Source organism: Apteryx mantelli, chromosome 2, assembly GCF_036417845.1.
Source record: "Apteryx mantelli isolate bAptMan1 chromosome 2, bAptMan1.hap1, whole genome shotgun sequence".
Classification (NCBI taxonomy): Eukaryota; Metazoa; Chordata; class Aves; order Apterygiformes; family Apterygidae; genus Apteryx; species Apteryx mantelli.
Window position 1 is genome coordinate 15,027,900 of NC_089979.1, and position 14,557 is coordinate 15,042,456.

General features: G+C 44.9%; 1 protein-coding gene across 2 annotated transcripts in view; it reads left to right on the plus strand.

Moving 5' to 3' along the window:
* Positions 1-320: 320 nt before the first annotated feature.
* SAMD12 (sterile alpha motif domain containing 12) overlaps positions 321-14,557 on the plus strand; it is a 169,387-nt gene continuing 155,150 nt past the window's right edge. For both annotated transcript variants that reach the window (XM_067292277.1, XM_067292278.1), the window contains exon 1: positions 321-357. In XM_067292277.1, coding sequence (XP_067148378.1) covers positions 345-357 — 13 coding nt within the window. In that variant the 5' untranslated portion in view covers positions 321-344. The remainder of the gene's footprint in view (positions 358-14,557) is intronic.

Genomic DNA, 14,557 nt, shown 5'->3' on the forward strand with positions numbered 1-14,557 from the left:
GCTGTTGCCTCGACTATGGATTTCCCAGGCCAAGCCCGAAGATACCAGGGCGGGCGGCTGGGAGCAGGTGCGCTTATTACTCATGGCCGCGCCCGCGCGGGCCGGTGCGGACCGGCCTGGGCCGGCGCGGGCCGGGAGTGACGACGCCGGGCCGGTGCGGCCGGGACTACATTTCCCAGGGTGCCGCGGGGCGCGGCCCCGCCCGGCTGTCAGCGGGAGCGCTGCAGGTTGCTCGCCGCGGCTGCAGATGAGCGGAGCGAGCGCGCGGCCGGGGGGGCGGCCGGGGCAGCGCGGCCGGGGCCGGGGCGGCGGCGGCGGCCGGCGCGCTATGCGCCGCTAGGAGGATGGCGGTGGAAGGTAAGGGCTCCACGTCCCCTGCCCGCCGCCCCCGGGGTCCCTCCCCTGTCTCCTCCCTCGGGCACTCACCTGCGCCGCGGCGGGGCCGGCCCGGCCCGGCCCGGCGAGGGGGGGCCGCGCCCGCCGCCGGCGCCGGAGGAGGCGGTGCCGGCCTCGCCCGCGGGGCGCCCGGCCCGGCCCGGCCCGGCCGCCCCTCTCCCCCCCGGCGCCCCGCCTGCCCCGGGCCAGGTGGCGCCGGGCGCGGCGGAGGCCCGCGGCTGCCCGCGCTGCCCTGCGGCAGCCGCAGGCGTCAGTCCGGCAACTTCCCGGAGGTGCCGCGCCGCCTCCCTCCGGGCGCCCCGCCGCCGCCGCCGCCGGGCCCTCGTGGTCCCCGGCGCCGCCGAGGCGCGAGGCTCCTCCGCCGAGGGGCTCGGGCTGCCCTCCGCCCCCGGGGGACGCCGAAGCCCGGCGGCCGGGCCCGCGAGGCGCCCAGCGCCCCTGGACGGGCCGGTGGCGGCGGCGGTGGCGGCGGTCGCTGGGCGAGGGCCGGCGGCAGCACCGGGCTCGTGCGCCGGGCTGGCGTTGCATGTGTGTTGCCTCTCTGTGGGGCACTGGGGAGTTGAACAAGATACGAGGCTACGTGTGCGGGAGAAGGCAGATCCCCCTTTCCTTCCTGCTGTCGGCCTCTGAAGTTCACTCGCTCTTCCAGTGCTTCAGCACGAGGCGTTGAGGGTTCCTGGGTCCCCTATTGCTTTCTTCTGTGGCCTCGGGAAAGCTTCAGAAGCCCACGGTGCAGAAGCAAGCCATCTGTCCTTGTCCTCCTGTGCTTAATTTGGGATTTTTCTTTTTTTTTTTTTCTTCTTTTTTTTTTGGAGCGCTCATCTTGAGACAGCCTTGAGCTTTGTTTCTCAGAAGTGGTGAGATCTATAGTTCTACCCGAGACCACTGAAAATCATGCTGGAGTTGTGTTTTGCTGGGTACCCAAAGGTGAGCTGCACATTTGAGTGTCCAGCTAAAACTGTGGATACTGAAGCCGGTGGACAGCTCAGCACCACTGAAAACTAACTTCATAGGCAAACTCAAGTCAGGGTAAATAAAACCACTAGTTATTTCTTAAAAGATGTCTGTGTACATCCAAAGTCCATCCCTAACCTTAAGCCTTTCCATGAGTCCAGCAGTTTCCTTATGCACAGGCCACTTTATTGAATAGCATTTAGAAGACTGTAATGATACAAAGAAAGAAGCTAGTGGTCCTGAAAAAAGAGTGCTGCTTTTTCTGTGGAAAAAGACTGAGCAACGTGAACAGGGCGTGCATGCCTGGTAGTGGGAAAGTAAATGAAATGGACTGCCATGCACCAGATGGTTCGCATGCCAGCAGCAACCCCTATTTTAGTGTGCTGCCTTTATTCGCTTGAAGTCCTTCTCAGTCTGTTTGCTAGATTCTTTCGGGTCTGTAATAATTTCTGTCATATCTGCAGTGTCTTCTATCTGAGAATCTCTAAAAGCTTTGTAAATATTAATGAAAGAAAGCTTTGCTAAACCTTTGGGAAGCAGTGCTTCTCCCTCAGAGGATATGGGCTTCTTTTTCCTCTTCAACCCTTTCTTTCTGTGTTCTTCCACCAGGAAGCATCCCTGTTACAATGTCTCAAAATAGGCCCTCTTGTCTGTATTTTCCTCTTTCCCCCCATTTTAGTTTTTCTCCCAAGAATTTCTTGCCCGCTTACTGCTGTGTAATTCTGTTCCCCTCACTAGCCAGCAGGATGACTACTTACTTCTCCAGGAAAAGTAGCTGTGTGGCTGTGACTACTTTGTGTGAATGTAGAGCATGCACGTATAAGGCCTGTTCTTATCCATAATTTTCTGTTGGGACTATGATTCTTTGTGTGGCTGTGCTTAAAAACATGCTTTTATCTTAACGCATTCTTCACAGTATTGGAGTCATGGGTGTGGGCTGTGTTCTTTTCATGAAATGTGCCTTTTGGCAGGTAACACATGGCATTACAGCTTCTGTTTGGGAAGCTGAGAGGTTGCTTGTCCCTCACTGCTCCATTCTCCACAGTGTGTGGGTCGTGCTCTGCGAAAACTAGGCAAAAGTAGAGTTGCCGTGGAATTTTCTAACGTGATAGTTTTGTAGAAAAACGCCAGTTTGCTGATCTCAAAATGTTTTAGATTTATGAAACACAGATTGCTTTTTTCAGTTGTTTGCTTTGTTTGTTTTCATTGGAAAAATATTTTCCTGGTTTTGTGTTTGGGATCTTGAGAGCATACCCTGCTGTATGTCAGATCAGGGAGCTTGGAAATGTGGAAAGCCTAGAAAAGTCTGGCTAAAGCTGAGGTTGTCTGGCCTTCCAGTCTCTGCGGTACTCAGCTGGGAGCCTGGCTAGGGTGGGCTCCGTGGGCCTTCAGCCCTTTTCTATGGAGTGTCACAAGGCTTTCGGATGGCTGGGCCAACCGGCTTTTTATGCAAACTCACAAGTGGCTGGGTCTGGGATTTGACTGGTGCCTGGAGGGGTACCTGGGGCACGAGGGAACCACAGATCCTGGAGCATGGGAGTTCCTGGCTGAAGCCAACATCCGTTGCCTGACGAGCCCTTTGCACTCCTTAATATGAGCCCATTTAGATGGGAGCACTGCCAAGGCAGGTCTATTTTTAGACCTGACAGTTTTGACAATGTTCCTTTAAGTGTTTTTTTTTTTCCTTCTAGTGAGAATGAAAGAACTAGGTCAGAGTCAGTAGAAAAAGGCTTTTGATCTTTGCTATAGTGTTCTCAAAAATATTTTTCTTCTAGCTCTTGTGCAGTGGAGGTAAAGGAGGAGAGAGATGGGTGATATTTTCCCCATGTTTATTGCATAGGAAAGCGCAAGAGACTGACAGCACCAACCAGATAACGTATGCATTCAGGTAATCCCACACAGTTCTGTCAGATCCCCTGCAGCTCTGACCTGTGGTACCCTTGAGATTCCCGAGCAAAAAAAAAAAAAAAGCCAATTATATCATGGAGTGGTTTCTTAGTAAGTTTGGTCTGCCACCTCTCTTCTTGTGTATAAGCTTTGGAAAGTATATAAATATATTAATTGCTAGTCTCCTCCTGAAGGTTGATGAAAAGTTAGTTCTCTACTGTCTTGTGGCCCTTGTTTAGTGATTTGGTGCTATTGAGACTCTGGATCTGTATGCTGGAGAATATTTTTCACTAAGTGGTGTCTTGCTGGCTTAAAGGTGACAGAATGGCTCTGGCCTTGCTCCTCAGTAACCCTGAAGGAGAGTAGAGACTCATAAAGGAGGTTAGAGTCTTCTGGGATGTGAAGGTGAGGTTAACTGCTGCAAGACTGAAGTTATTGCCTGTAAGCAACTTATGTCAAAGCAGTCCTGTGAATTTCAGCCACGTGATGTACCTGGGTGGAAAGCCTTCAGTGCTTAGCAAACTTCAACCAATATTGAATGTTGCCATGTATTTCCCCAGAGATCTGAGATACTGTGAGCTCATAAGCTTACTATGCCAATTCTGCCAAGGATGTTAAAGTGAGTTTAGGACCATCAAAAGAACAACTTTGATGTTGGTTTCAGTGTAGGTACCTGTTATGCTCTTCCAGGGTGTGCCCAGAATTACAACAATCTTGACAAGTATTCAGATATTCAACCTTGCCTTATTTCTATACCCACTCCAGGCTCAGACTAGATGTCTCTGCACTTAAGTTTCCAGGGAATTTGATCTAATAGATGTGTTTTCAGCACACCTAATTGCCTGTGGAGCAAAGAAGTCACAAATCCTGTCATTCAAAAATAGCATGTGTTTGCATCATTTCTCATGTTTTCTTTAATAGTTCCCAACCACTCCTTAGCTTGAGGGACACAAAGAACTGCCAGCTGGAGGCAGGGCTGAGATAAGTCTACCTTTCCAGTTGAAACTGTCACCTCAGATTGTAGCAGAGGAGACTGATAGGACCAGTGGTGGAGGCACACAGAGGGCAGGGAGGGGGAAGACTTGAATTCCTTTGCCTTTGATCACAATACTGTTTCTCTGTATTATTTAGTGACAGTTTACTGCAAAAATGCATTAAGCTGTTATGGGTATTGGTACATAGGTCTCTTCCCATCCCCTTCTGTCTGGCAGTCTTCATGTTGGGCTACAGCATCTTGTCCCTTCTTTCTTGCTCAGAAACAGCCTAAGTTCAGAAGGTGGCGCTTGCCTTCATGCCCCCTCCCCAGTGTGCATACAGCTTGGTGGTAGAGTGTGCTCCTCTGCCTTGAACCACTTCTTAGAGTTCTCCCATCTCGGTTACTACCTTTAAAAAAGTCAGCTCCATCCATCGCATTGCATCTATCTGTAAAAGTTAGCTATCTCTCAGCTATACCCAAAGGAATAATGTAGCTATGTAAGTCTGGGAGTCTGTCTTGGACTGCAAATTCTTATTTTGGTTAGGTACCCCGCTCTCTCAGGCATTGTATAGGGAGTCTGTGAGCTGAAGTTCAGGAGGTGCATTCCATTCTGGCAACCAGATACCCCCAAATTAAGCTGTGGCTACGAAGAATTTCGCTACACTGAAGTCTCTTTGGATGCATCTAGGCTGAGTGGCAGGTGGATGTGACTGCTGGTTATATGGTCATTTTCCCCATCCTTCTTGAGACTTTTTTGAAAGGTCCCAGCATGGTAGGTAGCATCCAAGGAGGTTGTGTAGTTTTGTTCTTCTTGTTGACAGCTCAATTCATGAGGCCAGGGCAGGCTGTTCAGATGTCTGCCTTTTGTGCTTCTGAGCATTACTGTATCACAGGGGATATCATAGGAGAGCAGCAGTGAGAAACTCAAAGGCACTGTAGCTAAGTGGTAAGTAAGTGTTAGAGTTGCAGATCGGTGCAGGCTGTTCAGCTCATAACCCTGGAGAGGATTCTGTCCAAGAAATCTTCTGAAGGCTTGCTAGTGGGTGCAGACTTAGGCATCTGGGTAGCACCATGAGCTATGGTCCTGCCCTTGGGACTCTGGAAGTACTACAGCTAGTTTGCAGAGGCAGAGCTGTTGGAGGAATATTGCTTGGTGCACTAAGCAGTGCACTGTTCCAGTGTTTGATCTGCTCTCACATAAAGAAATGTTTTGTTGTGTTCAGCTGGAGTTTTCTGTGTTTCAGTTTGTGCCCATTGCCTCTTGTCCTGTCACTGGGCACCACTGAGAAGAGTCTGGTTCCATCTTTACTCTTCCCCCTCTGCTTATTTATACACATTGCTAAGATCCCCCCCTGTGTCTTCTCTTCTCCAGGCTGAACAGTCCCAGGCCAGAAAGTAGAGTCATTTTGCAGTCTTTTGAAACTGTCTCGTTGGTGGTAATCAAAATAGCAAATAGAATTTCAGGAACTATGAGGAACAGTTTTCAGAACAAAGCAAGAAACTTCTTTGTCTCTATATTATTCCATAGTGCTCTCGTATTTTGAATGCTTCATGCAGTTTTGCTTGCCACATCCCAAAAAAGACATTATAGGACTGGAAAGAGTACAGAAGAAGGCAATGAGCTGATCAGGGATGTGGAATATTATCTAAGAGAGAGATCAGGAAGATTCTGGTTCTTCAGCTTAGAAAAGAGATGACCAAGAAGAGAAGCATTAGACATTGAAAAACGCTTTGGAGAAGGTGAAGAAGGAACTAGTTCACAAAGCACAACAATGAAGTTGTAGGGTTGTGTGCTTAAAATAAAGAAGTTTTTCATACAACACATAATTGCCTAGCTGCAGCCTTCAAGCTTGGGGACATTCCTAGTTTGCCTAGGAAAGATCAGTTGATGTATGCCCTGCTCTCACATTGTTTCCTTAAGCAATGACTTACTGGGCTAACTGTACTTTTAGTCTGACCAAACCTGATCATTTTTATGACAGAATTTAGTTCATCTTGTGTACATCCAGGACAGCTTCACTCATCAATGAAGTAGAGCTATTCTAGATTTGCATCAAGTAAGTGAGAGCAGAATTTGGTCAGAACAAACCAGATAAACAGAAAGGGGATGGGGACTTGAGCACTGAACTATAAAAACTTTTACAGCTAGAGTAGTGATATATGAGATATGTAATGGAAAGAGAGATGCATACGAACTGATACAGCTGTGCAACAGGGTAACATCAGCTATATCAGATCAATGGGATTAGGGCACAGGAGAAGGTAGAGGGAGGGGAGGGCAGGTCTGGTGTTAGGCTGCAGCTGTAGAAATGTCACCAGGAGAATGCCAGTTCCCCATGGGAGGAGCATTGAATAGCAGGTGCATTGCTCTGCTCTGAGAGCAAGAATTCACCCTAATGTTTGCTACTACTGGGTGAGGCCAGCAGCAAGCAGGTGGGCAGCGGACTGAATGTGGGCTGAAGTGAACTCCGTGTTCAATTACGTGATCTAAAACCTTACGAAGAGTACCTGACTGGATAGGAAGAGGGCTTCAGGAAGACATTTGGGATGGACTGTAGCCTCTCTTTAGTGCAGTCTTATCCATCTCTATATAACCTGGAACCTGGTTAGCTCATACTCCTCAGCTGAGCCTTCAGATCATTAGTTCTGCTGCTCATTTGCTCTCCTCTGCTTTTTTTTTTTTTTTGGCTAGAGGGGATTTTAGTTGAGTTGGGAGTGCTTCTCTGCAAATAACCTAGTAAAAGCAAGAAGCAGACTTTTAATAATGCTGTTTCAGAAACATGAAGAAAGAAGAATTGTAATGTGTGTAAATAGAAGCTTTCTCCTGTATTTTCCTCCAGCAAAATAATTGCATGTTCTCAGCCAACTGTTTGTTGCTACAAGAATCAGCTGGGTTATGGGAGTGAGTAGGATCCAGTGGTATGAATAAGCAGTAGGAGGTGAAGAATTTTGCTGGGGAAAGGGAAGAAGACATTTCCAGCCCCTTTCATTAAATATTTAAGGAAAGGGGTAGCCTCAAGGAATGATAAAGGAGGTGACTTTTAGGAAGATGAGAAAAAGCCAGAACTGAAAACAGAAGTCAACTGCCAGATCACAAAATAGTTATGCTAGTGAGAGTGTATAACTATATTTTTCCTTTGCATTTTGATGACTTTGTGCATCATACATGGGATGACAAATAAAGCCTGAATTCACAGCTGAACTGCAGCCATTTATGCTCCATATGTTCAGTAGACATTTGCTTTTATGAAGTACAGTAGGGCAAAGGCAGAGGTTTGTGATGCATGTTTGGGACAGTGAGCCTCTACTGCAACCGATGCAGTAATGAAAAGACTCACTTGTGTGTGTCTGATACCTGTGTTGTATGCCAGATAGGCTCCCTAGCGTTCAGAAAAGGTTTCTGATGTAACGCTTGCTGATTATAGAATTGAATAATAGTGCAATTAGGACTGGAGATGAAGCATTCTTAGAAATATAAGTTGTGGTGAAATGTGACTAGCTAATCTCCTGAGGAGCAATATTTAGAAGGAGCTTATTAGGTGATTGCAGGTGAGACAAATTTGTTTCAGGAACAGTGGAACTAATGAAGCCTTGTTTCTTACCTAGTTGTGTTCTTCATCTTTTCTGTCTCCTTCCTCTGTGCTGTAATACCACCAACTTTCCAGGCATCCACATGTTCACTGGGAAATTCTCGGTGGGCAAGAAACAGTAATATTTGACCAGGCATTTGTATAAGGCAGTTGGTTACTGACAACTGTGAGGTATGGTGGGTACTTTTCTTTCAATGAGAGCACTAATTTAGGTGTCTCCCTCTCTATCTACCTAGTGATTTTTGTATTTTTTATGCATTTCCATCTTATCTCCTGTAGCACTCTCTCTGACTCCAATCTGTACATCTCACAAACATCTTTGAAATCCTGAAGACTCGCTTTACTTTTCAGGAGAAGCTTAGTAAATGCTGGCACAAGCCTTCTAATTAACAAAGGATAAAATTAGTTTACAAAATTAATTACCAACCTTTCCGTACTGTGATCCATTGTTCAAATTGTGTTCCTGTATACAAGTGATGCGTATAGCTTATTGTCCTTTATTACTGTGTTCAGTAAGATCCATTCTGCCCTGAGCTAACTGCATACCTCACTATTCCCTTCTTCACCATCATTCTCCTCTTCCCCTATATCTGTGCAGGATTTGTGTCGCCTTGCTGTACTTATTCACAAAATTGGGCTGTTTCTCAATGAGTTTTCCTGTTGCCAGTGTCAGTTCAGGAGCTGCTTGTATCCACTGTACATTTATTAAAATGGAAGGAGAAAATTCTTCAGAAATAATTTGACTGTCCAGTCATTTTCTCTGCTTTTAACCACACAGTTCTGTTGCTGTTGCAAAAGGCAGAACTTGCATTGGTGAAGCTCCGAGGTCTATCTAGCGTAGTGATAATGTGCAGCCTGTCTCCTGAGGTGTAACAGCGCCTTAGGTTTAGAGTGTTTGCTGACGTCTATGAAATGAAAGTGATAGAAAGTGGATATTACCATACATAAAATGAACAAGTAGTTTTCAGTAGAAAAATTGTCTAAAATGCATGAGTAAATCTCTTAACTTAGTAAACTTAAATACATAAAATGCCTGTAGGATGAGGGCCTTAAAGGCAAAGGAAACCTAAATAAGATGATGATCTCTTATTTTGGGCTTATTGTTCTGTAGAGTAGTAGGGAGTATTTCATCTCTCTCAACACTTAGGATTTGTATGGGCTTCAGCAGAATTAGGAATCTTTTCTGTTCAATTCGATTAAGGTTGAAACTGCTGAGTTACTCATTCTTATTTCCTGATATAGTCCTGATGATGCTATACAAGTCTCACTACTACATTAGCTACCTCTTATAGCTGAGGTGAGTGTAAGGAGATGCATGTGGAGTGTAGTGGATTGTCTAATCCTGTTTCCTTTTTTGTGTTAACCTTTGGCTTTAGTTATGGGCACCTTCTTTGCTTTTGGATTATTCAAAAAAGAGTGTTTCTTCTGCAAGAGTGAATGGGGTGCAGTAGTAATTGGCGTGGTACTGTAGGGGTAACTGCCCAGTTGTTGCCAGCTAGAGATGTTCAGAGCTGGCTGGCATCAGGAGTGCGGTTACTTTAAACTTTGCAGATGATAATTCAGAAGGCAAAAAAGGGTTAAAGCCCCTAAACCTATAGCTACAAACTAAAATGAACAGCCTTTCTGTGACATTTCATCCCTTTCTGCCTATATCCTCTTCTTACACCTGCCCTCCTTGACCCAGTTCAATGTCTGCTTCCTTCCTGCAGAGCCATCTTTTCTCTTGCCCTTCAGTATATCTCCAGCTCCCCAAAGATGGAGGGCATATTCCACTGCTTGGACAAACACTTGATGGTAAACTTTATATGTTGTAAGAATTTATCATTTGTTAAACTGATTAATCTGGTATATGATTAATAGTCCTGATAGAGTCTGGAAAATGAGCAGCTCTGTGGAAGGATCTGAGGGGTACAGCTGTGTGCTGCTGTGTGTGCCAAGCCTTGCTGTCCATGTCTGCCTGAGCTTTAAACTCAGACCTATTGGTGCAGCTCATCAATAGCAGTACTTTGCAAGGCAAAGCTTTTGGCACAGCCTATTTATAACTGCTTGATGCTGTTTTTTGATGCTGACTAACAGAAGCAGACAGCTAGACACACATACTATTTTGACAAAGTACTTCAGGACTTCAGCCTTAGAGGAAGTTTCTGATAGTATGTCCACATGTTATCTATACTGAAGTAAAAAATATCATGCCTGATGTGGGGCTGCTTGGCTGTGCGAATGCTACTAATTTCCTGGCCATTAGATTGGCAGATTCAAGAAACAGAGAGAGGCAAAATCTTGAAGTTACTTCCTCAGCATGTTGCCAGCATTCCAGCAGTATTTACCAGGTGGCAACAGAAGCAGCAGGTAGGATTCCTACGGAGCTTTGTCTACAGGTCCAGCTGGTCCAAAATGGCAGGTCAGTGGAACTATGCTGATTTACATGAGCTGGAGATCAGACTATCTGTAGAAGTAATTCCTATAGGCAGAAGCCAGCCAGTCTCTCAGAACTAGAAACTGGCTGATGAGGCAGACAGGTTATTCAAAAGCATTGTATTTCTTCATTCCTGTGAATAGCTTTCTGCCAGACAAAGTAGTCAAAATAATCCTAAACCTGATGGTACTTGTTAAGATCTCTAGCTTTTGTTTTTAATCCTGTTTTTTAGTATTGTAGAGGTGGTAACAACCACTTAGGTCAGATGTAATCTTGAAATAATTTCATGTTTTCTAGAGATATTCAAAATTACCAATGAATTACAAACTTCTGAAAGTTTGGGAAGGGCTTTTTGATATGGATATCTCTTGCTTATTTGATGTCAGCAGCCATCTCAGTTTGGAACTAGATCTCTGTGCGAATGTCTCCCTGAATTTGATCAAACCAGCTAAAGCAGACTGTAAATGCTGTCAAGCAAAAAGCCCTAGGGATGCTCTTTGACCACTCAGTTTTGAAATGCAGCACGTGGAAGCTTGTAGAAGCCTAATTGAACAAGCTGACTGCAGAATTTTGCATGGTTGGAGATTTCACTGGCCTTTGACAAAGAACTAGGCAAAGATGGAAGGGACAGGTACGGTGAGACCTGCTGCCTAAAGGTCTTGCATGATCTCCTTTCCTAGAAAGACTTGATAAATCTTTGAGCTTCATGTAGATTCAAGATGACTGAAAAGACTTGAATCCTTTGTATAGGGTCCTTGCTATATCTGACCTGAGTTGTTAAAGTTCTGGATGTATTGACTAACTTCTCTCTTTCCCAACTAAGTGGCATTTTGATGATGGGAGTACCAGGTGAATTGTATGGACTTATCTCCTAGCATTGTACAACAAAGTCTGTGGTATGAGTATACAAAATGAAGCTTGTTTGCAAGTGTTTAACATTTGAAAGTTTTCTAAGGATTGTTAGAGGTTGGATGGATGGCTCCCCTGTCTGCTTTTTGTCTCTAAAGAGCAAAAGTTAGCACATGACTGTGATGCACATAAAACAGGACAGATGAGTAAGAAGATGCTATTTTTACTCTATCACTTTTCAGAATAGAGCAATTGTTATTGAATGTAACTCAAGCACTTGCCAAATATGCTTTAATATAGTCTTAATTGATCTGCTTAAAATATTAGGCAGCCAGCAGTATTCCCACTGAAATAAGTGGTTATGAAATGTTTGACACAGTAGGCAGTAGAGTGCACTGAGGTAGTGACTGATCATAGATTTATCTGCTAAGCCTTGAGTCCACAGATGGAAAGGCTAAGACTTTCCATCTGCCCATGCAAAACTCTTTGGGTGTTTCAAGGCTATCTTCTGAAAAGCCTCTGAGGCTTTTCTCAGGACAGGATTCATAGAGAGTATCCTCTAGTAAAATGTGAGGCCTGCCCCCAGATGCCGGTAGCTTACTATGGCTCTTGGTGACTTTGTGTACGACATCAAGCGTGCTCAGACAAGCTGTCTCTTGGCTGCTTGCCATCAGTGAGGCAGATGTATGGGAGGAAGGCAGCTAGGGAAGTGTAGCATTCGTGCTGCCCTCCGTTGGAACTGCATATGCATGCCATAGGCATCTGCGTGGGCACTGAGCGCTGCCCATGCAGAGCAGCTTCTGGAGAGCAACAAATTCTCTTGCTCTGTGTACTGGGAAAGGACTTGCGTTTGTATTCTAGCCTATGAAAAAAATATACTTAGGGTATTGCACTAATTTTGTTTCTTCCCTAGCTTTTTAGGGCAAATATGGTCATCTTTCCATTCTGGGTGCTTCATCTACTGTTTTCTCACAGAATTCCAGACTCCCATAACTTGACAGATCTCATCAGTCTTTTCTTGAAAGTTCTGGAAAAGCAGATGTCTTCAGGTAGGTTCAGAGCTTAGAAGAGTATAAGCTGTACCACTGAGCCAGGAGTACAAGAGCATTTAAGTACCTTTATTTTAAATAATGTCTGGTTTTCTAAATATAGATTCACATATTACGTCATTGAGTCTGCCAGCAAAATTCCTCATGTAGCCAGTGCTGTGCAGACAGAGCTGTACAGAACATCCATCTACCTGCACCCCTCAAAAAAAAGACTTCCCACCACAAAGTTTTCAATCCAAGTTCAGTAACAATTGCTGGGAAGCATAAAGAGAGAGACATTACCAGCTGTTAGGTGGGGTTTTCAGCACACTGTCTAGTCTGTGGACATTGGGGAAAAGAGAATTTCAGAGTGATCTGAAACTGGATAAAGAGTTGTATTACTGAGACATATGGATGATATATAAGTAATGAGACTGTATGGAAGAATATTAGAAGGAATTCTGTTTCAAAATCTAATGATACTACTGATATTTAATGGTATTAGGCTGATACAATCAAGTGATTTGGAGGTAGAGTTGATATCTTGATAGACTTTTAAAATCTGGGAATTAGAAGGTAGGTTTCATTTGGTAGAATGAAGATGTGCAGAGAAAGTAGGAATATTGCCAAAGTGGGTATAAGAAAATGGTCTGAATGAAGAGGGTGTGCTGACATAAGCCAAGATCGGCACAAAGAGAGGTAAGAGATTAGACAAGTATTTTAGCAAGAAATTCCTGTGTCTGTAGTAAGTGAGAATCTTTTCCAGAAGAATGCCATGAAGTCCTGAAAAATACAAGCTTTACAATTAAGAAGAGTCAGTTGAGGGAATCAGAGAGCGCAATAGGACTTGTGTTTTGGAGAAGGTTCAAAAGGAAAAGTTGGCTTCTGATAAAGTTGGCAATTTGTGGCAGCCACGAGATTGATAGTGGGATACAGGCTCTTCTGTAGGAGCTTCTTAAATTCAATTCTATAGACATTTAACCCTGGAAGCTGTCAGCCCTTTATATTTTGTATAGTTGATCCTGAAGTTTAGAGTTGGTATTATCTAGCTAAAATTACCTAAAAGGTGCTGATTTAAGAAGAGGTTGGATATATTATTATGGACCAAACCTTGACATTTTCCCCTGCTTTTAACAAATTTTGAAAGGGAACAATTATGGTTTGAACTGACATTTAAAAGGGATGGAGAGCTCCACCTCTGCCTGTCATAGAGATGAAAATGCTGCATTTGCTGTGTGGTAACAGGAAATAACAGATCTATGCAAGCAAACGCTCTTTCCTGCTTAGTCTCTGTGTACCTGAGAGATGGAGGCAGCACTGGAGAAAAACAAAAGAACTAGCCACCAGATGATGACTCCTGACAAAGAGATATTAGCTTTGCCAAGTGACAGATAATACTCTCACCTCTGCTTTTTCCTCCTTCTCCCCATGCTGAGGATCTTGTTCTAGAGTTGTCTTCCTGAAGGAACACATTCAGTCCCGGCTTTGTCATTAGTTGTAAGCCAAGCCTGTGACGGGTGAAGAAGCAGAACTCTTTCCTTCGCCTTCCCCCCAGTACATGAAGGTTGTGTTTTCCCCCCATCCTAGTATCAGTGACTTTGGAAAGGCGCTTTCTGAGGCTGTCTGCATTTTGAGCAGCATCTTGCCATGTGATTGATTTTTTTTTTTTTTTAACCCATCCAGGTGCCACTTATGCTAACATGTTATCAGAAATATCGAGTCATTTGCTCCCTGTAACGCATGGTAATCTTCCATAACCCAGAAGGCTTTTCTTCTCCTCCTGCCCTCCTCCCTGATCAGCATTGTTTCCGTGCCCCTGGGAAGGGAGGAGCTGCAGTGCACAGGAAGCTCCCTGCTGGCACAGGGTTCTCCAAGGCAGTGCTGAGTCCCGTTGTGCTTTGTGATTTCCCTCTAGAGAGCATGGAAAGGGGGCTGGCAGCCAAAAGCTGCCTGGATTTGGGCTGGGCTGAGATTTATTAGTGGTTAAAGGTGTATACAGGAGTCTTTCCATTCAGCTATGCAAGATCCTTGCAGAGGACAGTTGGAGGTTTTTCTTTTTCTTTTTTCCCATTTCTTACCAAGTGTCTTTCACTGCTAATTTCCAGCCCCTGCTGCTCTTCTGGATCAGGGTGTGCTGGAAAGAAACCTTCTGCAGGATAGCTGGGATAGCTCCCATTTTTTGTGAAGGAGGGGATCTGCTGACTTAAGTCTGGCTGCTAACAGACAGTTTCCATCTGCATCAGGCTGTGGAAAAGTCTGTTGTGGCAGATCATATCTGTCTTTTCTGTGGTCTGGAGGACAAACAAAGTAGTCTTTACTAATTACTTATTTCTTTCTGATAGATATGAGCTAGGAGAGATCAGGTAGTTTTCTTGTGTCTTAAGACATACTAATGTAAATATAACCATGAAATAATATCTCATTGAAACATACGTTGGGAGCTTAGAAGCCCCAAAGAGTC